Below are 25,361 nucleotides of genomic sequence, written 5' to 3'. Positions count from 1 at the left end.
GGGCTCATTTATTCGAGAGCACTGTGTAAATTTACTGCAGCTAAAGCGCACTAGTGCAAACGTAAGTGTAAATGGCCTGAGCTCGCAAAAAATTGGAAAGGTTTCAGGTTCAGTTCAATTACAAGTAACATCTCCATTTTATAAAAACGCAAGCATTTCAGTTAATGCATTAATTATACCCAAGATCACGTGTGACCTTCCTCAATATCAAGTTGATAGATCTGTTTTGACATCTTTCAAACATTTGTGGTTGGCAGATACAAATTGTTTCCAGCCTGGCCCAATAGATATTCTTTTGGGCGCAGATGTATTTGGCGAGATAATGCTTCATGGACGTTTAACTGTTCCGGGTCATTCGTTAACAGCCTTGGAATCAATATTCGGCTGGGTCATTATCGGAAAGACTAAAAGTGTATCGCAGACAATTGTATCGAATCATGCTAGTTGTACCAATGTTCAGCTCCAGCTTGAAAAATTTTGGAAATTGGAAGAAATTTCGGAGATAAAGCATTACACAGAAGAGGAAATTGAATGTGAAAATCATTTCAAGCGGAATTTTTCTCGTGATTCAACAGGTAGATTTGTTGTTAAGTTTCCATTTCGTAGATCGGGAAATGAACTTGGGTCATCAAGGGATGTTGCTGTACATCGTTTACAAAGCATTGAACGTCAATTTATTAAGAATAAATCTCTTTCCAGTCAATATCACAAATTTATGGAGGACTATCAGCAACTTGGTCATATGGAATTGATTTCAGAAAATGAAATTGATGTTCCAGCTAATTCTAGTTTTTACCTTCCGCGCCATTCAGTTCCGGATAAAAATGGTGATAAATTTCGAGTCGTATTTGATGGTTCTGCAAAATCTTCTAGCGGTATTTCTCTTAATGAGAAATTGATGGTTGGTCCACAGTTGCAGACTGATCCGACAACATTAATTATTCGTTTCAGAATTCACAGAATAGCTATAACTGCAGATATAGAGAAAATGTACAGACAAATTATACTAAAAGATGCAGACTTTCAGAGAATAGTCTGGCGCGATTCACTTTATAAACCAATTCAGGATTTTCGATTAACTAGGATTGCTTACGGTACTGCATCAGCTTCGTATCTTGCGGTAAGATGTTTACAGCAGTTAGCCATAGATGAAGCAACTAATTTTCCTTTGGCTTCCAAGACATGTCTTAGGGACTTCTACGTTGATGATTTGATGTCCGGAGCCAATTCAGTTACTGAAGCTATAGAATTACAAATGCAATTGAATCAGATGTTGTCACGTGCAGGATTTATTCTATGAAAATGGGCTTCTAACAGCAAAGAAGTCTTGAATTCAATTAATCCAGATTTGTGCTTATCAAATGTTTCTTTGAACATAGACAATGATGATACTGTAAAAACGTTAGGTATCCTGTGGCATCCAGCTTCAGATATGTTTTTATTCAAAGTCAATTCATCATATCCTGAAGTCTTAACCAAACGAACATTACTTTCAATAATCGCAAAAGACCTTTGACCCTCTTGGATGGTTGGCACCGATCACGGTTCGGTATAAATTGATTATGCAAAGATTGTGGAAACATCAGTTTCAGTGGGATGAAAAGGTTCCTCCAGATATTGAATGTGAGTGGAAACAACTTATAGAAGATTTGTTATTCATTAAAAGTATCAAAATTTCACGATTCTTGTTGGTTGAATCAGTTTCAACTGTTATAAGATAACCAGTTTCAACTGCACGGGTTTTGTGACGCCTCAGAGAAGGCCTACGCCGCTGCAATTTATTATCGTTCTGTGTTAGATGCTGGACAAATTAATGTTCAGTTAGTGATAGCCAAAACAAGAGTTGCACCACTAAAAACCATATCACTTCCCCGATTGGAACTTTGTGGAGCATTACTGTTGACTAAATTAATGGATTTCACCTGTAGGGCTTTAAATACTCCTATATCGCAAGTTTATTTTCATACTGATTCCACTATTGTATTAGCCTGGATAAGATCTCATGCAAGCCGATGGAAGACCTTCGTCGCCAACAGAGTAGCAAAAATCCAGACTTTATCCTCTCCTGTCCAGTGGCATCATCAAGCATTATCTGCACCACTACTGGATGATTCTGTGCCAGAGCAAAGATGTGCTTTACAGTCTACAACTGCTGCCAGTCACTTGACAGACGCTCATGATTTATTTTATAAATATTCCTCTCTCACTAAACTTAAACGTGTTGTAGCATTATGTCTGAGGTTTGTAAATAACTGTAAAAATTCAGAAGATCAGGTAAGTGGATTTCTAAAAACAAGTGAATTAACTAAAGCTATGCATGTGTTAATTAAATTAATGCAATGTGTTGAATTTAAGAATGAAATTAACACTTTAGGCAGAAATCAATCATTATCTGGTACAAGCAAAATTTTATCTTTGAATCCATTTTTAGATAATTTAGGTATTCTCAGGGTGGGCGGTCGCTTGCGACATGCAAACCTTGCATATGGTTTTAGGCATCCAATTTTGCTTCCAAAGAAGCACATTTTAACTCATCTCATTGTTAGACATTACCATGAAAGACTTTTGCATGCAGGTCCACAACTTATGCAATCTTGCATTCAAGAACAATATTGGATCATAAATGGTAGAGCTGTTATCAGAGATTTAGTTAGGAAATGTATAAAGTGTTGCAAAATTAGAGCATCTGTCACTAATCAATTGATGAGCGATTTGCCGTCTAGTCGCGTTTCGCCTGCTCCTGCGTTTTTGCGCTGTGGAGTGGATTACGCAGGTCCTTTTCAAATTAAAGCAAATAAGGGTCGAGGCTCTAAGTCATTCAAGGCATATATAGCTCTATTTGTTTGTTTTACGACAAGAACTATTCACCTAGAATTAGTGACTGATCTTTCAGCAGATGCTTTTATTGCAGCTCTTAAGAGGTTCATTTCCCGCAGAGGCAAAAGCAGTGATATATATAGCGATTGTGGTTCCAATTTTGTTGGAGCAAAACGCAAACTGATGGAATTTGAAAGGCTTGCTAGGTCTGCAACTTATAACCAAAATGTTAGCAGATATTTGGTTGATAATGGCATTAAATGGCATCTAAACGCTCCAGGTGCGCCACATATGGGTGGACTCTGGGAAGCTGGCATAAAATCAACAAAATACCATTTAAAACGAGTAGTTGGTGAGGCGAGATTGACATATGAAGAATTTGAAACATTTCTCACACAAATAGAAGCTTGTCTTAATTCGCGACCTTTAACAAGTTTGTCTAATGATCCAAATGACTTGTCAGCATTAACGCCTGGTCATTTTCTTATTGGTAGATCATTAACAAGCATTCCTGAACCAAATTACATTGAAGTTTCCCATCTCACCAGATGGCAACATATTCAAAAAATGGTTCAACAATTTTGGAAACGTTGGCACAAAGAATATCTGTGTCGATTACAACAAAGACCAAAATGGCTTTTGCCAACTAAAAATCTTCAAGTTAATGATCTGTGTCTCATAAAGGAGGATAACTTACCTCCAACTAAATGGAAAATGGGTAGAATTACTCAGTTACATCCTGGTCTTGATAGTGTTGTTAGGGTTGTGACTATTAAGACTTCAGATGGCATGGTTAAAAGAAATATTACAAAATTGTGTCCATTACCAATTTGAGTTTTAATTCATGTATTATAAATTAAGTATTATATCATAATTTTAATATTGTATTGTGCTTTAAATTTACTGAATTTTAACCACTAAATGTTGAAATAGTATTTCAAGGTGGGCGGCATGTTCGCGCCTTATGTAAATTTTGATTTTGTTCCTGCAAGAGGGCGCCTGCGAGCGCCGAACTACTTGTATATCTATTGTACGAACTTGTTCTTCACACAGTCTAATAAACGCAGTAACGAACGTTTGAGTCTACTTTCCATCCGCTAACAAATAGATTAACAACGTATTGCGTGCGTTAGGGTTCATAATAGATTGATAGTACAAGTCCCATGAGAAGTTAATAAAAGTTATCACAAGAAATAAAACAAAATGCTGAAATTTTTCCTCAGAGATATTCGTACAGTATCACAATATCACACAGTAGTTATATTTTAAACTATTAAAACTTATTAAAACGTTAAATAGAACACATATCAAAGTGCAGAGAAAGCTAATCCGATCTCAGCGCGACTTCGCTACAGTCAACAACAGATAAGCAAACAACTGAACTGAGATGTTTTTCTTCGGCTTTTATAAGCTTTTCAATCAGTCACGAGAAGCTTCTCGTTATTTCTCGAGGTTTCTGGAAAGCAAAAGAGTAGAATTACAGTTACACTAACACACAACTGCATTATTTCAGTACGAGATATCTATTTATTAAATGCGCGTACTCCTGTATTTTTACTTTTTCGGCGTAGTTTTCTCTTAAAATTTGTCATGCACTGCATTGCACGGGAAAATAAAACAATTTTCATTACAGTTCTAATAAAAATAGCTAATTAAATACAAAATCCGTAACAATATTAATATTACAATATTCTCATTTCTACTTCCCTGTAATTTGAGTCATGTCCATTCTTACTGCTGTCCCTGCTACTCTTTAAGCCTCAAATCATCCATAATTATTAGAGCAAAGATGAATGGGTAGCCGAGTCGGCGAAATCGTAGACTGAATATCTGTTCTTGTTCGCTTCACCGCGATTGGTCGTTTCTTGGATTAGGTTGGCATGAAATTCAACAGTTAGAATGTAGAGGTTAGGCGTGACGTTCGCAAGGAATTTTCGAGAAATTTTTTTTTGTTCTTCAGATGATAACAATCCTTAAGTGGATGAATCCATTTTAAAATTTGGAGGGGGGGGGGCTCATTCTCTGAGCGCATTGAGGATGGTAGAAAATTAAGCAAATACTTTTTTAATTTTCCAAACCTAGCGTTAAATCGCTTAGGGGAAATAAAAAATATGTGAGGGTAGAAAATACGCAAGTAAACTTAGTAAAATTAATTAGTTAAGGGAAATTTTTAATTGCCTGAAAAAGTTATTGCTGATCAAAATACGACAGAAACACAGAAAGTAGTTTCAAATGAGCTACTAAATGAAAGACATATGACCATTTTTTGGATAAATATGGTGTGTTAAATAAATCTGAAACTGAATGATTTTATGGTGAAAATTAAGTTTAAATTATGCAGTACTGACTTTAATTTCTATAATCATTAAGATTTTTAATCAAATATATTTTTATATAAAATTGTTAATGTATAACAATATAAAGTAAAAAATATACAGAAAGCTTTTTATTTAAAAATCATAAAATAATTAATAATTTAAAAGATGAAAAATAATTTATCATAAAGCTTGACTGGAACAAGATATAAAATGGTTCTCTTTACAAAATTCATTTACAGTTTTTTTTTTCATGAATAATAAAGCGTCGAAATCCTTGAAATTTATAAAGATTATACATTTGACAATGCAATTCAATTAGTAGCTTCGTTATTTTGGAACCCACGCTTTTATTATTCCTGATGTAAAATTGTAGATGGATTTTGTAAACAGAATTGTTTAATTCCTTGCTCCCATTAAACTATACGGTAATTTAGTTTTCCTTTTTTAATACATTACTTATTTTATGAGTGTTAAATAAAAGCTAATGTTATAAAACTATCTATTTTACCTTTATTTTTCTCTTTCTGGTTTCAATAACACATTATCAATTAAATTATTCAGTTGAAAAATCACTTTTCAAGAATGGCAAATTACTCTTTTATTTGCAAAAATTCTAGTACGTCAAGTGGTAGATAAAATCGAGAGATTTCTAGAAATTCGTCAAAAAATCAGAAGTTGTAATGATGTTAATTTTGAAGATTTTTCCCAGCTCTGTCCAAAGGTGTAAACAGTACATTTCTAATATATTTATCTTGTTCGTAAAACGAATTAAAATATGAAAAATCATTTGAACAAAAAATTTAAAAAAAATCTAAACCAAATTTTGAAATACCACATTGCACCAATAGTGTGTGTACAAAATTTGAGCTCGATAGCTTATCAAGACGCAAATTAAAAATCGACGAAAACATTGTTTCCGTACTGAAACAACATGCGTGAACTAATAAAAAAGGGAAAGGAATAAATAACATCTGACGTTTTCGGTATTAAAAAAAGAACAACTTGTCAGTAATATCTAGTGTTATAACTCTTATTATAAGAGTGTTTAATATCGCCCATTATTTAGTGTATCCGAATGTTAAAAAACAATAAAAGATGTTCTCAGGTGATTAAAAATTGTCTACAACAAGCTTTTAAGACAACTAATAAGTCAATAGTATCGGTAAATTCGGATATTTAAAAAGGTCTACAATATTTGTATATTTGAGTTTTAAAGAAAAGTCAATGAGTTAATAATACCTAGTGTATTTGGATCTTCAAAACGTATTTTATAGTACCTAGTATATTCCAGTTCTAAAGAAATGTAAACGTGTCAGTAGTACCTGACATACTCGGGTGACAAAGAAAGTCAATAAATTTTGGTGATAAAAAGTAAATGAACACGTGAAGTATTCAGGTATTATAGAAAATGCAAGTAAAAGTGAAAGGAAGTGAATATTCATCGAGGTATTCATGAAGGTTGTAAGATTCTGTATTGTGTACTAAAGTTACAGTTGAATGTGAAGAAATAATCTTAAGAACTGATAAACGAATAATCGCTTGAGTTCTTGGTCCAGGAAACAACAAGTAAGAACGGTAAAATAACCCTTTATTATTCCAATAAAATGTAACAGAACTCCGTCTTGGAGATGTACAATAAAACCGACACTCACACTTGAACTTAAGAGACTAAGAACTAAACTAAACTAATCTTAACTAAAAAGATATAACCGAAGCTATCAAAAGTTTACCAGAGTTGACCCCTTAACGCTGAACTGCGAAGATATCAAGGGCCTGAAGTACGGACGAGTGTAATAACTGAAGTGAGAGTAGCCTAAAAAGGTGGACACGTGTTAGCCAGAATCTCTGGTTCTCTCTGACTAAGACAGTAGAACTTCATGGTTAAATACCGCTCTTCCTTAATTTGCATTCAAACGTAATTCTAAAACTACGTTCTGTTGTAAGGTGAAATTCAGAAAGGTTAGAAAAAGAAGTTTAACTCAAAATTTAACTGTTAGATGAATTGATATAATCTTTACAATGTATTTCTGTATTGAAACGGCAATCAATCAACAATATCAGGTATATTCGAGGTTTTAGAAGAATTAAAGCATTAATATAAATATAGGGGTAAATATAGAGATTGAAAAAGGTGTATAATACATGGTATTTAAAATTACATGAGTTAATAATATTGGATGCATACGCTTGTAAAGTTCAGTGAAGTAACAATGCATGATACATTTTGGTGGTGCTGAAATTAATGAGTCAAATAACATCTGGAAAATTTGGATGTTAAAAACATCAGTGAATCAGTAATATTGCGCACTGCGGGGGGGGGGGCAGTTCTATATCTCCCGTTCTACTGGGTCAATTGACGAAATTCAATTTGCGTTTTTCATGTTCCGAAAGCGCGGCTTAGGATATATATTAGATTTATTTATAGCACTATTTTTTATATTAGATTTATTTTGACACAAAATGGGACTTATCTCTGAAATGCCCTGCCAATTGTTTTCCATATTTCGTTTCTAAGACTGAAATTATGCATAAATATAAAATTTTGTAAAATTTGGCGCGAAATCCAAAGATTTATCTTGCCGCATTTTTTTTCACATTGTGCCAAGAATAATTTACTTGGCGAACTTCTTAATATAATATATGACAACCTATTTTTCTTTCTCTTTTTACATTATGCATGAGCGGAAAAAAGTCACATCATTCCTACTTTCAAATAATTGTAACAAAGTGCCTAAACTATTTTTGATGTTATTATCGCTTTCAACAAATATGTAAAATTTCAGAATGCTCCAGTATATAAATTCACGTATAACTTTGGAAATTTTAAATAAAAAACTCTAATTTTTTGCAGGTATGTGTAGAAATACATCTACTTTAAAATTTGAGTAAAACTTTTATAGATTAAATTCAAAATGCTTTTCGAAAAATTTATCAAAGTTATTTAAAAATAATTTAAAAAATGGGCGAATTTTATTTGGAATAACCTAAATTTCGAAATGTGAAAGAAAGAATCAAATAAGTTTAGTTAAAAAGAGATATTAATAAATATATACGAAATTTCAATTAACATTGAGGAGCTAAAATTTTGAGAGCTTTTTTTTTGAAAACTACTCGTGTGATTTTTACAGAACTTGGCAGTTTGGCATCATTTGAGTAGTAGAATCGAAATATGGAAACAAGTGGCATGTCATTTCAGAAAAAGTCATATTTAGTGTCAAAATACCTACATTAGAACAATGTTATATATAAATCTAATACATATCCTAAGTCGAGCTTTCGAGACATAAAAAACGCAAGTTGAATTTCGTTAATCTGTGCAGTACAGCGGCAGATATAGAACTGTCCTTTTTCCCCGCTTTTTTTTTCTTTTTGGGCAGTGTACATTTGTAGAGCTGCGTTAAAAATAGCTAATTAATCAATAACATTATTAACAGTAAGATTCGCAGTATCTGTGTGTTAAAAAAATTCAATGAGTCAATAATACTTGATGTATTCGTGTTTGTAGAAATGCCGATGAATCAATAATCTTAAATGAATTTGAATGTTTATTAAAAAAATTCTGCACTGGTATATGTTTATCAATGCCTAGGGTATATGTGGTCTGTTCGGATGTCTATAATAATCTAATATACTCGAGAGTTAAGTGAATGAATAAAGAACATCATGCATTAAAAAAGTCAATGAGTCAATATTACCTGGTGTATTTTTAAACTGTCAAAAGAGACATAATACCTAGCCTACTCGGGTAAAAGAAAGTCAATAAGTCAAATAATATTTTATGATTGAATGTTAGAAAAAGTCATTGAATTGATAAAATTAGGAGTGGATTAAAAAACAACGTTAACATTGGATTAAAAAAAAGCCATTACCATATTTACTCGTAAATTTCCCCCTCGTAAATAAATCGAGTGGCGAAAATTATAGGAATCATTTAATTTCTGAAGTACTCGGTTACAAAAAGAACATAACAAATGAATAATATTCATGAATAAACACCTGGCAACTATTATAATATTCTTTATTTATAAGAAACCTGTATTCCGATAAAAATACACGGTAATATTAACATTAGAGTATCCAGTATTTAAAAACTATATAAGGCAGGAAAGAGCATCTTTTCTCAGCTGTTGTTGTGGGTTGTTAATTGAGAGCGACTTCGGTGTATTGAGATATCCAGGAAAGCTTCGTCTTTTGGATGCGCTGTGCATTGCGTTGTGTTTAATGTTCTTAGTAATTTGAAGTGTACGCACTCATTGTACTTTATGATACTGTGAACACTTTGAGGAGTATTTCTGAGGTGAATTCCAGAACTCTGAAGTGTTACTTTTGATAAAATATATTTTACCCACCTATCATCGGACCTTTGTGCATTCAGTCTATCGCGAACTCGTACGCACGCAAGAATTTTTGAAATCAGTAGTTATAATTATTACTACTGTTTTTATGAAATATTTAAGCATATTGAAATCAATGACTTCTGTCATTACAGTTGAGATGAAGCAGTAGATAGCATTTTGATAAAATACTCAAGACCATTAAAAATGAAAAGTGTCCCTTGGAACTGCTGTGATGAAAGAATGGAAGACATTGTAATAAAAAAAAAGTTTATTTTATTATTGCTAATAGTGAAACATACTAACATTAATTATTGAAGCTGAGCAATAGTTAAATAATTTCCGAAAGTTAATAGAAGAAATAATCAGCGACATTATGCAGAGCTATTTAAATTGCTCTGTATAAACTCATTTTTTACGGTTACATAATTCTTATTAAGTTAGTTAGCTGGTTTTTAAAGGTAATATATAAATTATAACTAAATTCTCACCTCAAACTATTAAGATAATTATTTCTAGTGTTTTCACTGCTAAACTGTAATATCGAAAAATATTGTTTATAATTTTAAAGAAAAATTACTGCAGATGTAATAAAAACCCCTAACTACTGAGGAAAAAAATTACTTTTCCCTTGAATTTAATCTTTGACAGATCAAGAATCAGGGGTTCTGTAATTACTGACGCCCAAATAAATGCTCGAATATACTATTTCGTCATTAGAATCAGAAAATGTTTTATTTTCAAACATGACACATCGCCGAATTCTTCCGTCAGTGTTGAATCTAGTCACATTGAGATAATTCTAAAACTTTTACAAACTATTAAATACAAGAAGTCTATCAATCGTATTCGCTGAAGTTGTTGAGTACATATTCAAATTATTAGGTAAAATAGTTCTCTCAAATCATAGTTGCCCGAGCTTTTGAATATATAGGCAAATTTATACGTAAAACAAATCTCTTAAATCATAGCCGCCGAGGTTTTTAAGTTACACTTTCAAAATTATTAGATAAAGCAGATCTCTTAAAACGTATTTACTGAGATATTTGAGCATATATTCAAATAATTAGATAAAACAGATTTCTAAAATAGTATTTGTTGAGGAAATTAGAGAATCTCGCTATAACGAATTTCAAGGGCCCGGAAGTTTGGTTCGGTAAATCCGATCTGATAAAAAATGGATTATTTCGCAAAAATATGTAAAAAATAAATGATGAGGAAAGAAATAGATTGTCACGTCTACAAAATGAACTGAATAATAAATTCAATTTTTAAAAAAAATCATTAAATTTTAATTGCATTTATTATTATGTATAGTTATTAAATTTATTGTTCGATTTTTTCCAGTTTTTACAGAGTGTTTGGCTAATACATTGGCTTTTGTCTGAAGCAGTTGTCCAGATGTTGGCAGATTGCGGCTTCCTTGAATAGCGAACAATTTCAGCAATGCTTCTTCAGCATACTTACGTTTTCAACTTTCTCAACTTTTCTCTCGTATCCAAATTTGTTCCAGAGCAGAAATTAATAAGTTTCTGTGTTTCCATATGGTACTAATTATAGACTTACATAAATTATTTTTCTGGCAGATGTTGCTTCGGATTCATCCAGTTTGTATTTTCGAATAATATTCATGCTATCATCGTTGTAGAACTCTTACATTTAGAGCTCGCCATGCGAATAAATATTAGACGAAGACAGAGTGAAAACAGTTTGGTCAAAGAATATAAAGTGGGAGATTTGCTTCTCCAGAAAATATGAAAAAGGAGAATAATTTCAGTACCTAAGAGTCTCATTTCCGTTGAGAATACAATCATTACTCCCAAGTTATGTATGGATGTGACGCAAAGATTTAATGAAATGAATAAATAATATGTCTTTCAAAACACCTAAAGAATGCAAAAACCCAATAGAACTTGGACAGCATTTATATTCGCACAAAACAAACTACTGAGGATCAAAACTTGTCATTCCCTAAAAAACAATTAATGGTAAAACCACAAGCCCGTACGATTCACTACTTCCGCTTTTCCGCGGTTAGTGACGCTGACTGCCGTACCAATTGGCCATACCGATGGGTTATCAATCCTGAACTGGATATTTGTAAGCGTATAGACACCTCAATCCCTTACGATACTACTAGAGGTGCTAGTCTACTTTTAACCTGTATCTTTATTTCACCTTTCCCTTAATAGCAAAAACTTCAAAATTTCCATCATAGCATGAACCTTGAATAGAGTTGTCTTTGGCAGCTCAGTCAGAGAATTTGAATGGAATCAGAGAACGCATACACGTTTATTGGTTCAATAGTCATGTAGACCATACGGTGTCCTAAGACATGTTTATTGTATCTTCATTCTCCTATAGTTGGGTGTCAAACGTGTCTTGCATAACCTTTGCTCAGAACACAAAGAAAAGTGAGGGTGAAAATAAAAGAAAGCGTTGACTTTTACGGAAGAAATAAGAAATGGAGATGGAATGTGTATTTTCTTAAACCTGAATGATTTAGATCATTCAGTTCATCGTTAGAACTTGCAGATATTCTGAAAAAATATGAAAAATGTAAAAATGTTTGAATTGAGATATTTCTTGTATTAAATATATTATAAACTTGACGGGATCAACGGGTTCATTCATTATATCCAGGGATTTGTTATGAGCTGGGTTCGTTACAGAAGGATTCAACTTTACTAGGCAAAAATTTACTGAGGTACGATTAAATAATATCCACCGATTTTTCTGAGTTACATATTCAAATTATTAGGGAAAGCAGATCTCTCACAGCGTAGTTTTTGAGGCCTTTGTGTACATATATACATTATTAATTAAAGTACATTTCGTAAATCGTAGTTCCTGAAGATTTTTTTCCATTCCGTATAAAAGTGTTTAGCTTACCTGATACAAAAAGATTTATCATTAATCATACAGAAATAACTGTTATGAATACTTAATTTATCAAATGAAAATACAATAAATTCTTTTCACCTTTAGGTACTCATGACGTTACGTCGTCAAAGAAAAGTAACAATAACCTCAAAACTGCCTCAGCTAAAGAAAAACTGAAAAGGAAAAACCACAAAAATAAGAAAAAAAAGAAACATAAAGCATTATCTCTTAAATCAATATCCTCTAGCCTTAAGACATCTACTCCATCTGGATCCAGTACTTCATCAGAGTCTGCAGCTGCGTCTACAATATCTAAATCTCCAGTTACTCTAACGATACCAGAATTTGCAATTATTTCCATTACATCTAAGTCTATAATTGCAGATATTGCACCTGAACAGGCAACTTCAAATATTTTAAATGAATCTGCAACTGAAATAGCAGTTGATGGTACTAGAACTGTGTCACATACCTCCTCTCCGCTTAGCAGTACACGATCCAATAAAAAACAAAAAAAGAAGAAATTAAAACATAAGAAGGAAAAGAAGAAATTATCCCACAAATTTTTATCACTTCCATCTTTCATACTCCCTACACTTGGAACTAATGCTGCACATGAAGCTTCAACTACATTTGGGTCTGCAACTACACTTGCTCCAATACTCACTAACTTTGAATCTGCAGTTACGTCTACCACATCTGAGTATAAAGCTATAGGCACCAATTCTGGATCTACAGGTACAGTCCCAGATATTAAATTTACAACTATAGGAGGCGCTATAATTGAATATACAACGAACAGCAATGAATCTAAATATACAACCACAAACTCTGCACGTGAATTTACAGCTTCAGACTCTACCATTGAATCTATGACCGAAGACATCGCAAATGATTCCGCAAATGGCTCCACCAGTCCTAAATCTGCTACTAGTACATTTACATCTGGTACTACAGAGGGTTTCTTGACTACACTTGAATCTGATGTTTCACCCACTGTATCCGGGAGTCTGACGTTTACCTCACATATATCTACAGCTACATTTCGTGATCTTGAACCTCCAACAAAAAGTCTTTCAAATGAGTTTACAACTCAAGTTACTGCGCACGAATCTACCGCTGAGTTTACACCTGCAGTCACTGCCATGAAGACTAAAAGTGAAGACATTAGAAAAGCATCCGAAAATAGGATCATAAGCTCTGAGGTTGCAACTAAATCTGTCCTTAGTACGACGGCAGCAAAAAAGCAGGAAAGAAGAAAATTAAAAAATAAGAAAAAGAAATCTCACAAATTAAAAATATCTGCATCTGAAATCTCTAGCCAATCTAAATCTATGACTACAGAGGGAATCGTAACTGCAGCTGAATCTGAAGTTTCACTCATTACATCTGAGACTCTAACAACACTCACCACAGACGAATCTACAGTTACATTTATTAGTTTTGAACCTACAACAGAAAGAACTTCAATAGAGTTGGTTACACAAGCTGCTACGTACGAATCTACCACAGAAAGCACTATCACTGGGTCTGTACCTGCAATTGATATCATCAAGTCTGCGATTGAAGACATCAAAAATGTCTCCATAAATAATGCCACTAATTCTGAGTCTCCTATTACATCTACCATCGGCACGAAGAATGTAAAAAAGGAGAAAACAAAAAACGTAAAAAATAAGAAAAAGAAATCTCGCAAATCAACAACATTAGCATCTAGAACATCTATCACTCCTAGATCTACTTCTACGGATGAAATCATTACCGCATTTAAGTCTGAAGTTTCACCTACTACATATGAAACTTTAAGAACACTCACCACAGACGAATCAATAACTACTACTTTTAAACCTTCAACAGAGTTTGCAACTCAAGCCGCTAAGTATGCTTATACTACAGAAAATACTGCAATTGAGTCTACAATTGCAGATACTGCTCCTGAAGTTATCTCCACCGGTACAGTACTTGCACATACAAATGAAACCTCCGCAACCGATTCTTTAGCTATAGACACTACACCTGATTATACAGCTACAAATGCAAAACTTCAGTATAAAACTGAAAGCTCTATTATTGAATCTAGCAATACTGATAGTACTTCTAAATATAAAAGTATGGACTCTTCAAATGAATCCACAACGGGAAATACTGAAAATGAATTTACAACTGCAACTCAGGCTACACATTTTCGCGAATCTACAGCTAGAAGTATTACATATGAATCTACAGCTGAAAGCAGAACAGTTGAGTCTACAAGTGCAGGAATTATATCTGAATCTACATCTGAAAACATACCAACCGCAGGAATTATGCATGAATCTACAACTGAAAACTTAATAAATGAGTCTATAACTACATTCATTTCACATGAGTCTACAAATCGTAGAACAACAACTGAATCTACAACTGCAGGCACTACTTTTAAATCTATAATTACAGGCACTGCACCTAGCACAACTGAATTTATAACTACAAGCACTAATCTTGAATCTGAGGCTACAGGCACTATACCTGAATCCATTAATAAAAGCACAACAACTAAATCTACAACTACAGGCGTTACGCTTGTGTATGCTACAGGCAATACACTGGAATCTATTAATGAAATTAAAGCTGAGTCTACAACTACTGGCAGTCCTACTGAATCTGCAAATGCAGGCCCTATGCCTGAGTATATTATTGAAAGTATAACAGCTGAGTCTAAAATTATAGACACTACAGCTGAATTTATTATTGAAAATACAACAGTTGAGTCTCAAACTACGGGCACTATTCTTCAGTCTACAGCTATGGGCTTCACGCCTGAATCAGCAACTGAAAGCTCAATAACCGATTCTACGACAGCAGGCACGTCTACAAGTACAGGTATTACTCTTGCATACATAGCTACAAACTCTACACCTGAATCTATTAATGAAATTGCAATAAGTGAATATACAATTACAGGCACTATCCTTGAATCTACGGCTGCAGGAACTACACATGAAGCTGTTAATGAAAATATAATAATTGAGTCTAAAACTAAAGGAAATACTCCTATATCTACTATTACAGGCATTACTATTGTATCTACACCTACAAGCAATGCAACTGAATCAACAACTAAAGTCTCAATGAGTGAGCATACAATAAGTACTAAAATTGAAAGCATAACAACTGAATCTGCAACTATGGGCACTGTTTTCGAATCTACAGTTACGGGTACTACACTTGAATATACAACTGAAAGCTCATTAATAATGCCTGCGATTAAAAGCTCTGCAGCTAAAAGTAAAATAACTGAATCTACAATTATGGGCACTGTTCTTGGATCTACAACAACAAGCCGGGCTCTTATATATATCTTCAATGGGAACATTGCTCAACTGAGGCTGAAAATGTACACATTACTCCCGCATTTATAATTGGCACTAAAATCGAGTCCACAATTATGGACACTGCTTCTGAATTTATAATCACAAAAATACAGTCTACATTTAATAATAGCACAAGTGAGTTTACAAATGTTGAAAATTCTGCGGAGTCTAAAGTTGCTACATTGGAATCGTCATGTACAATTATTAGGACAGAGTCTACGCACACAAGTCTTACTCCAGAAACTTTAACTGACACGGCAATTGAGTCCACAATTACAAACATTGTTTCTGATGTTACGATATCAAACACTTCACCAGAGTCTGCAAGTGCAAGCACTTCACCAAGCACTACACTTGAGTTTACATCAACATGATGTAAACTCAAGTGTATCAACCAGATGGGTAACTTTAGGGTCTTATAAATGCAGTTAGTAACCCTGAATTCACGACACTAGGTACTACACTTGACTCTACAAAAATAACCATCATTGTTTCTACACTTACTGTGATTCTATACTTATGCGCAACATTACGCCAGCTCCAAATACATAAAACAAATACTTCAACCATACTTGTAACAATTTTTGTCACTCGTTGTTAAGTCTAACAATTTGCTTCGTCTTTTCTCAGACTTACGTCTCTCGCAAACATGAAACTCCAGAAAAATGTGCTGAAGAGTCAAAATATTAATCACGCCTGAAATACAAAATGCAGGTCTTTTATGCGTTTGATTAACTCTGACTACTCAGTGGAATCATTTTGAATATATATTTAGGTACTACCCTCGCCATACAGGAAGTTTACGGCTAAAATCATTCGCGTCAGATACAGCTGTTTTTGACCTGATCGGTTTAGGGATCAAGCTATGGCCCCGAAATTCTGGAGAATTATCCTCAGCCAACAGCATCAGCCAATGAATAGCATCTTTACAGCCCCTCCCCGTATTGGCAAACATCGCCATTAATATACCTAGTTGGGTAGACTAAGGAGCATTTGGTTCATAGGCAGCGACAACACCAGCAAACACCGCCTCAGTATCAAGTTCTAGCTCTTCATAAAGCAGCTCATTCTGGAGAAGTCATTGCAAAGTATTTATAAAAATTTCGTATTATCAAGTGATTGTTAAATCTGGATTAAAGCCGCTGGATTCTCTGGTCGCAGGAGTATCTGGAACATGATAAAATGTTATCGACACAGATCTATGACGTTAAGGCATGGTGATTTCATTATTCTGAGATACAGATTCACCGTCCCAGTCGAACATATGACGCATATTAAGGGCAGCAAATAGTCTGAAGCTAATTTTATTACTCTTGTCAGAGAAGGTTCCAACTATACTAATAATCTTTCAGAATAAGCTTCATGTTACACACAGGGATGTAGAGTCGTTAGGTTATTCTGAAGAGAATGAAAGAATGAGCAATACCCTCGCCAGGATACGAACCTGGACCTCTCGAATAAGTGCAGAGTGTGCTACTGTTACACCCCGAAGGAATGCTGGAAGGAGGAAGAAAATAACTTATAGGGAAAAGTACAAAAATATTACGCACCCAAATCCGTTTGCGAAGATTGAAATCGAGGTAGAATTATTAGAATTTAGCCGCATTCTCTGCTCGACTGCTGGTGGAATCCCAGATAATTTTAAGCAAAGGAAATAACGTTCTATCTCATTTATTTTTAAATTAGAGAAATCGAAATTTGTTTATCTGCCAAATATAAAAAGAAGTTCTACATAAATAGAAATGTCTCCTAAAAGTTACTAGTTTTACTTTCTACGATTCAAGGGCATTTTTCAAACTGCCTTAGTTTATGGTATTCATTTTGCGAGGTTGGATTCAATTTCTCTTCACCTAAACACTTTCACTTCTGTTAATGTTTAACTTCATTAACAGATTATACACAATTTATTATCTCGACTCATTCTGGAACACTGTGTTAATGCAACAATATTTAAAACAATTGAAACTATTTCTAAAGTGTTTAGAAGATTAAAACTGCGGTTGTTAGGGCTAAAAGTACAACAGTAACATATCAAATAACAGATTAGAGACTAATAACTTGGTTCAAATTTAAGCGCGTGTTCTGAATAGAACAACTAGCAAAATCCAGAAACTCGCCCATTTTGGTCAGCTTTCGAATTCGTAACAGCAGATGCTTAATGAATGGAAGAAAACAACTATTTTCACAAAAAAAAAAAAAAAAAAAAAAAAAAAAAGCTGTCTGAAAGCAAACGATTTTTACAGAGGGTGCAAGCTGAGATTTCATCGTAATATATGCTGTCATTTATCTTTTGAAAGATTTACTGCAATTTAAAAAAATAAATGCTCGAAAAATACTCCAGTATTTTTGCAATACATATTGCACGAAAATAATTATGGAAAACATTCTATCAGAAGGCAGATGATATTTTAGGAAAATAGTTCAGATATCATATTTCATAGCAGTGTATGCTGTCCTTCATTATTTGGAATATTTACTGGAATTAAAAAAAATAAAGAGAAAGACAAAGAGAGAAGACAGAAAATCTGAAAGAATACACATTTTAACGACGTACCAGAGGGTTTGTTACCATTTTTACACTGTCGCTAAGCTCGCACTCTTCACCAATCTGCTCTCCGACTCAGGCTTGCTAGCACAATTCTTTTGTCTTTTAGCTTTATTTTTGAGCACCGCTTTTCTCGCGCTCAAGCCACATAAAATTCAGCAGCAAAATCCTGACAATTTTAGAAGCAGCACATTTTCAGTATTCCCTGATAAAGTGTTGCCATCAATACTTTTTTAGTCTCTTTTCACCCGTCATATCGATGTGCAGTTTTCTTAGTAAGATGACTTACAGAACTTTTCTTTTGCTTTTTTATTATTAACTTTTTGTTTTTGTTTATTAAACATAATTTTCTTTGCACCTAAGTCATGAAATTCCTCAGCAAAATCACAAAATATTAAAATCAGCCTAATTTTAGAATTTCCAATAGAGTATCTAGTGTTGCCATACATTTTTTATATTCGCTATATATGTCTTAAAAATAATACATGGTGATAATATTTGGTGACAACGTCCTTTTATTTTGTAGCCATACATTTTTTCATTTCGATACATTATTTCTTTAAAAATAATACATGGCAAAAATATAGGGTGACAACATCCTTTTATTTGAAAAGTGATACGGATAAAAAGGTGAGGATCGAGATTAATAGCACCTCTGGTGCTGACTAGGCCTAAAAGTTTTTAGCGTGGTATGTACAGTAATTTTGTTTGGAATGAAAGTTTTTAAGTTAATAAAATGTTACTGATAAATTCTTACTAATAATCTGCTAATAACTCTTACTGATAAAACATTTCATTTGTGTGTATGTCTTCATTATTCCATTATGTATGCATTTTGTCTGAATTTGAATTACCACGATTATTAAAAAATCTAATATTATATTACTGTACCTTTAGGAGATCCTGATGCAAAAAATATCGAAACTTCTTTGTTCAAGGCAGCATTGGGTCTTGCAGAAGAAATTTCCCCGACTGTTATCGTGGAAAATATTGCCGGTTCAGAAGAAGTTTTCTCCTCAGACACAGAAACAGACGAAATTAAAAAAACTAAGGGCGGGAAAAAGAAGAATAAAAAACATCCCAAGCATAAGAGAAAAAGGAACAAAGGACGTGGAAATGTGGTTCTTCAAGGTGACTCAGAGGAATCAACTCTGGATACAACTGATGCTACCTCCACCACTTGGTTGTATACTACAGTTGTCATGGCTGAATCTGGTTCGACAACGCAATCTACTTCAGCAACAAAATCAACATCCGAATCCTCTTCAACGAATCAGTCCAAGTCAACAACTGAATTGGTTGTAGATAAATGCGATGTCACTGCAGGAGGAGGATGCAGTGGTGAAAGCAAGAAAAACGGAGTAACTAGAAAAGAAACAGAAGTTAAAGGTGAGTAAAATACTCAAACATTTTTCATTTCGATAATATTCGGTTTTACATATGTAAGGATTATGTTAATTTTATTAACAGTTAAATTTTAAGTTCCTTTCCTGTCAAATTCTTAACTTCAACTTACTACTTCCGGCAAGAACGTAGTTTTGGAATCTTGCTGAATATTTAATGAGGGGGGCGGTATTTAAACCACGAAGTTATTTACTGAGTCAGAGAGAATCAGAGTTTCTGATTTACGCGCGTCTGCCTTTTTGGCCACTCTCTCTCTCAAGGCTGTTATTACGCTCGGCCGTACTAAGGCCCTTGCTAAGCTTCGTAGTCAAATAAGTTAAGAGGCAAACTCGATTTGAACCTTGATAGCTTCGGCTATACTTCTTTTAGTTAATCTTAGTTTTAGTTTAATTCTTAGTCTTTTAAGCTCAAGTCCAAGTGTGGGCTTTGCTTGTACACTCCCAGGCGGAGTTTCTTTAAATCTTATTGGAATAATAAAGGGTTAGTTACCCTTCTATCTTGTTGTTACTTGCCACCGAACTCAAGCGATTATTCGCTTATCAGTTCTTAGATTCTTCACTTCCAACATTAACTTAGAATTCCGAAGTGAGGAACTCTACAGTGGCGCCCGAACAAAAAGGGTTGTGGATGATGAGTCTCCACACCCAGGATTTAGCGACTAGGTCCCCTAAAACCCTAGTCGCCCTTTAAAAAGGGGGGTATATAAGGTATTTCTCCCACTTCCTTGGCGGGCCGTGGTGTAACGGTAGCACGCTGGGCCGGTATTCCAGAGGTCCGTGGTTCGATTCCCGCCGAAGGCGTTTGCCATTTTTCATCTTTTCTTCCTCTAAAAAAATCCTAATGTCTCTACACATAGTCTGCTAATATTGTCTTAAACACTCGAGCAATTTGCATTAGACCATAATCCGTGTTACGTACTTTACTATTATGTAGTTAATTACTCGAGCGTTTTGCATTTAGACATAATTACGTAGTCTGGTGTTATTATTTTAAACTCTCGAACATTTTAGATTTCAACCACATTCGGTGTTACATAGTCTATTAATGCTGAGTAAAACAATCAATTATTTTGTATCTTGACCATATTCTATGATATTTAGTCTGCTATTATTGAATCAGACACTCAAACTTCTTGTATTTTGATCATATTCAGTGTAATGCATATCTGAAATATATGTAATCTAATAATCTATACACATAAGTCTGTGTGTTTGGTGGTCCTCTAATAAGTCATTAGTATGACCATCATCACCAAACATTCTACAATTCTTTTCTGGGTCCTGGTTCCTGGAAAAGGTCGATGTTCCCTTTTTTCCAAACCAAAAGTAGCTAAAATCATAAATATTAATTAAAAACTCGAAAAAACGATAATATCCGCCCTCATTTTTTCGAGTGGCAACAGTCTGTCAAGCTGGAGATGAAAATCTGCTTTATTTTGAAAAGTTGTTGCCACTGCTCGCTTTCAAATCCTAGAGTTTGTTAATAAAAAATTTCTGAGTTTTACGACGAAATAAAAATAGCATTGCCAAACATTAAATACATTATTTCCGATTCCAAAAATTCGTGGAAAGCCATTTCGGCTATTCCCATCTTCGTATGACTTTAATCAGCCGAAATATTAATTAAAAAGTCTGAAAGCGCTAATTTTCGCACTCATCTTTCCGAGTAGCAACAGTGTCGCGCGTTGCAGATAAAAAAGCTTTATTCGAAAAGTGTAGCTTCTGCTCGCTTTCAAATCGTAGAATTGGTTAATCAAAAATTTTGTAAAATTATAAAAATTGAAAATTTTACAAAATCTATATATATAAAGCAGAATGTCCGTTTGGTGTGTTTGCTTGTTCGCGTTTCTGATCAATTATGATAAATTGTTTGCCACATTTAATCGACTAAAATTGAATATAGGTGAAATATTGGATGGACCTTGAGCTTTTACGACCATCTGATTAGGAAGACGAAAAGCATTAAAAACTGCATGACATTGTTGCTGATATAATGAGAGAGAATTTGCTTATTTTTCTATCCAAACTTTTTATGTGGGTTTAATATTGCATCAGACTGAAAAATGTATGACTATGAATTGTATTTTTTGCATCGTTATTAGAGAAGGATTACAGCGGTATCGTTCTCTCTGTTGTTAGATGCATTACTCTTAATCTAGTTTAACTGTCAATCTAGTTAAATAGGTACTTCCACTAGTACTGAATAAAAGCAGTCAAACATTTTGTATCTCGACTATCTATGGTATCTAGTCTACTATTATTGAGTCAAACTCTCGAATATTTCATACCTCGACCATATTCGGTATTATAGTGATTAATCGCCTGCATATTTGAAGTTGCGATGTCTAGTATTATTGAGTAAAGCAATGATTCTATTTTGCCATTTTTGCATTTCAGCCATATTCGCTGTTACCTACTCTGTTATCATTGTCTTAAACACTGGAATATTTTGCATTCCGACAATATTCACAACTAGGTATACTCTGCACACACACGCAAAAATAAATAAATAAATAAAAGACAGTTTTATAGTTTTTGTTCAAACTTGACCGATTGACGAAACTTAACCTGCGTTTTTCATATCTCAAAAATGCAATGTAGGATATATTATAAGGTATTTCTCCCCCCTTCCCAGGGTGCCTTCGTGGTGTAATGGTTCTGCATCTCGGCGAAGACGATTGCTAAGTTTTCATCTCGTCCGCCTGCAAATAATCCTAATGACTCTGGCGCCTGAACTAAAAGGGTGTAGGATGAGGATTCTCCACACTCAGGATTTGGCGATTGGGTCCCCTAAAAATCCCAGCCGCCCTATAAAAGGGGAAAAATATAAGGTATTTCTGCCGCCTTCCTAGTGTGCCTTCCATGGAGGTAGGAAGTAAGATCGCCCTAAACAGGTTTCTCCCGTACCCTGCTCTGAAGCACCGGCGATCCCTACGTGGTGACCAAAACATTGGGTCATTTACCATTGAGTTCTATGGGATTTGACGAGTTCGGATGTAAATATTTTGTAATTACGTAGTAAATATACATATAAATGTATATATTTTCTTTTTCTACAACACTTCAGAGTCCTAAGTATGTGAAAACAACAGATTTTTAAACAACATTTCATTCTGAACGGAATTAAATGCTATACTTTTCACAGGACAGTTTTCTCAGAATGGTTTAATTTGAATGAAATATTTTCACAAGTTTTCGTTAATTACATTAGAAAAAAAATTAAGGTAATTCGATTTTATTCGGTTAAGGTACAAAAATTAAGATCAAAGTTTATTGTATTATTAATATTAAAATTATGCATTATTTCTTTTCTATTTATAGAGCTTCTTCCTAAAATACTTTCTTAAATATGACATGATTTTTTGGCTTCTGAGGCACCTTTTAAATCGAAAAATGTAAGTCAATTTATAATTAATGCTCTATTCGGTGCAATTTAAATGAGAGAATTATTAGGAATTAGCGAAATACTTTAAATAAGTATTTCGCTAATTCCTAATAATTAAATAGGTATTAAATAGTACTTGACTTTTTCTGAATATTTCTGAAAGGGAATAAAATAAGTTTTTTTTTTAAGTATTATTTAAAACTTTTAACTGAGTTATTATAAAATGTAAGGGGAATAATTCTTTTAATTATACTTATCAGATTTTTTTTTACCCTTCATTTCAACAATACATATTCCAAAACTCTTTATTACGTTCAAGTGCGCATCTCATACCATTAGCTTTACAATACCTTTTAACAGATTGCTTTCCAATACAAACAATTCTTGCTTAAATAGTTTTATAACGTATTTGTCAACAGGATTTCAATTTATGTTTACAATTCAATATTAAGGTTATTATATATTTAGATAACATTTATAATCATTATAAATTAGATACATTTAATAATTAGATTTCTTCACAGTACTTTCACAGTTATTTATAAGCGAATAAATTCTTCATTTCAAATGCATTTATAAATAATTTAATGAATATTTAAGTATTTTGTCAGATACATGCTTTTTGCAAGCACATGCATAAATACCCATACATATTTCCTATTTTTCATTTCCGGCATGCGCAAATCTTTAATTTCTGTGCATTCACTATATTTTTCGTGTAAAGTAATTTACACTAATTAAGCATACACCCGAAAGTTTTACATAAAAAATATATATGAATATAATTTGAAAGAAAATTGTAAGTATTATTTTTAATACCCACTCAAAAGTCAGTTTTTCTTCAAAATTCCTCCACGATGGCATCTCTCTCTTTAGGTAGATAGCCCTTGCATGCGTTACTCTATTTAATAAAAACTTAATCTGATCTATGTGCCTAATTACAAATATTTTAACATACATAATTTTATATTTATAAAACGAGTAAGCCCAAAGTGATTATTTTTCAGATATATAAAATTAAAACGATGGGTTTAAAATGAGCAGCAGTAAAGCCTTTCCTCTAAAAAATTTTAAAAGGTACATGTTACAATAATATATGGATGTGAAAAAAATTTGTTTTATTTAAAACATTTTGACGTTTGGAAAATAAAATAAAAGTAGCGAATACTCTATCAAGGGTATCGAAAGACGTATACAATTTTAAATGTACCGTAAGGTATTTTTCATTCTTTACGCATAACATTTTTCTTAAAATCTATATTTTTGTAGTGCAACAGCTTATAATTTTATAAAACAAATTCATAATCAAAATCGCTGTTGTTAGTTATCGAAAAATAACCAAGATGTGATTTTTGCGTAAATGTCACTAAACTATACAAATTGCTATTATCCATCACACTATGAATCTTTCTTTCATGCGAAAGTGTCCCTTTTTCGATTTCTATGGAACTGTCGTGTGTCGAAATACTATCAGAATCTTGTCAAGCGAGCTTCTGAATGTAAACAAAGAACACCCCATCTGGTGACCCAAGCTTCAAAGCAGTGCTTCACTTTTAGCGCGGGTTGGCCCCTCCTCCCTTTCCTACCTCCATGGTGCCTTCGTGGTGTAGTGGTTCTGCACGCTGGGCCTGTATTCCAGAGGTCCGTGACTCGATTCCCGGCGAAGGCAATTGCTCATTTTTCATCTTGCCTGCTTCTACAAAAATCCTAATATCTCTACAATATTTATGTTAGAATAATGTTATGTATATTAGATTTCTATACAACATTATTCTAACATGGTTATTTTGGATACCATTTTGAACATTTTCTGAAATGCTATACGAACTTTTTCCCATATTTCGATTCTACGACTAAAGTCATGCCGAAGTGATAAGTTTCAGAAAAAGGCCATGAGTTGTTTTTAAAAAATGAGCTTTTTTTATTAATTTTACTTGATTCTTTCTTTCAAAATTTGAAATTTATGTTCACTACAAATAGAATTTGAAGGTATTTTCTGATTAATTTTTCAATTTGTATTTTTTAGTAATTTTTATAATTTTTTCGAAAAATGTTTTTATTTATAACCTATAAAATTTTTACAATCAACTTAAAAAGTATATGTATTTTTAGACATACCTGCAAAATATTATAGTTTTTTATTCAAAATTTCCCAAGAATTTATAGATTGGCGCATTTTGAAATTTATCATATTTGCTTTATGCGATATGTTAAATATGCTTTACGCACTTTGTTATAATTATTTGAAAGAATGAACATTTCACATTTTTTCCCGCTCATGCACAATGAAAAAAGGGAAAAGAAAATAAGTTATTATACTAAA

General features: G+C 33.3%; 1 protein-coding gene across 3 annotated transcripts in view; it reads left to right on the top strand.

The window, feature by feature from the left end:
* Window positions 1–25,361, top strand: part of LOC118182596 (uncharacterized) — an 84,461-nt gene that overhangs the window by 20,225 nt on the left and 38,875 nt on the right. For 2 of the 3 annotated variants that reach the window (XM_085815151.1, XM_085815152.1), the window contains exons 3-4: window positions 12,458–15,214; window positions 19,148–19,639. In XM_085815151.1, coding sequence (XP_085671277.1) covers window positions 12,458–15,214; window positions 19,148–19,639 — 3,249 coding nt within the window. The remainder of the gene's footprint in view (window positions 1–12,457; window positions 15,215–19,147; window positions 19,640–25,361) is intronic. The other variant, XM_085815153.1, reaches the window with a different exon arrangement.

Source organism: Stegodyphus dumicola, chromosome 4, assembly GCF_044657685.1.
Source record: "Stegodyphus dumicola isolate Sdum_Otavi_A_Nest chromosome 4, ASM4465768v1".
Taxonomy (NCBI): Eukaryota; Metazoa; Arthropoda; class Arachnida; order Araneae; family Eresidae; genus Stegodyphus; species Stegodyphus dumicola.
Note: the sequence above shows the minus strand (reverse complement) of the source record. Positions and strands in the feature narration are given on the sequence as shown.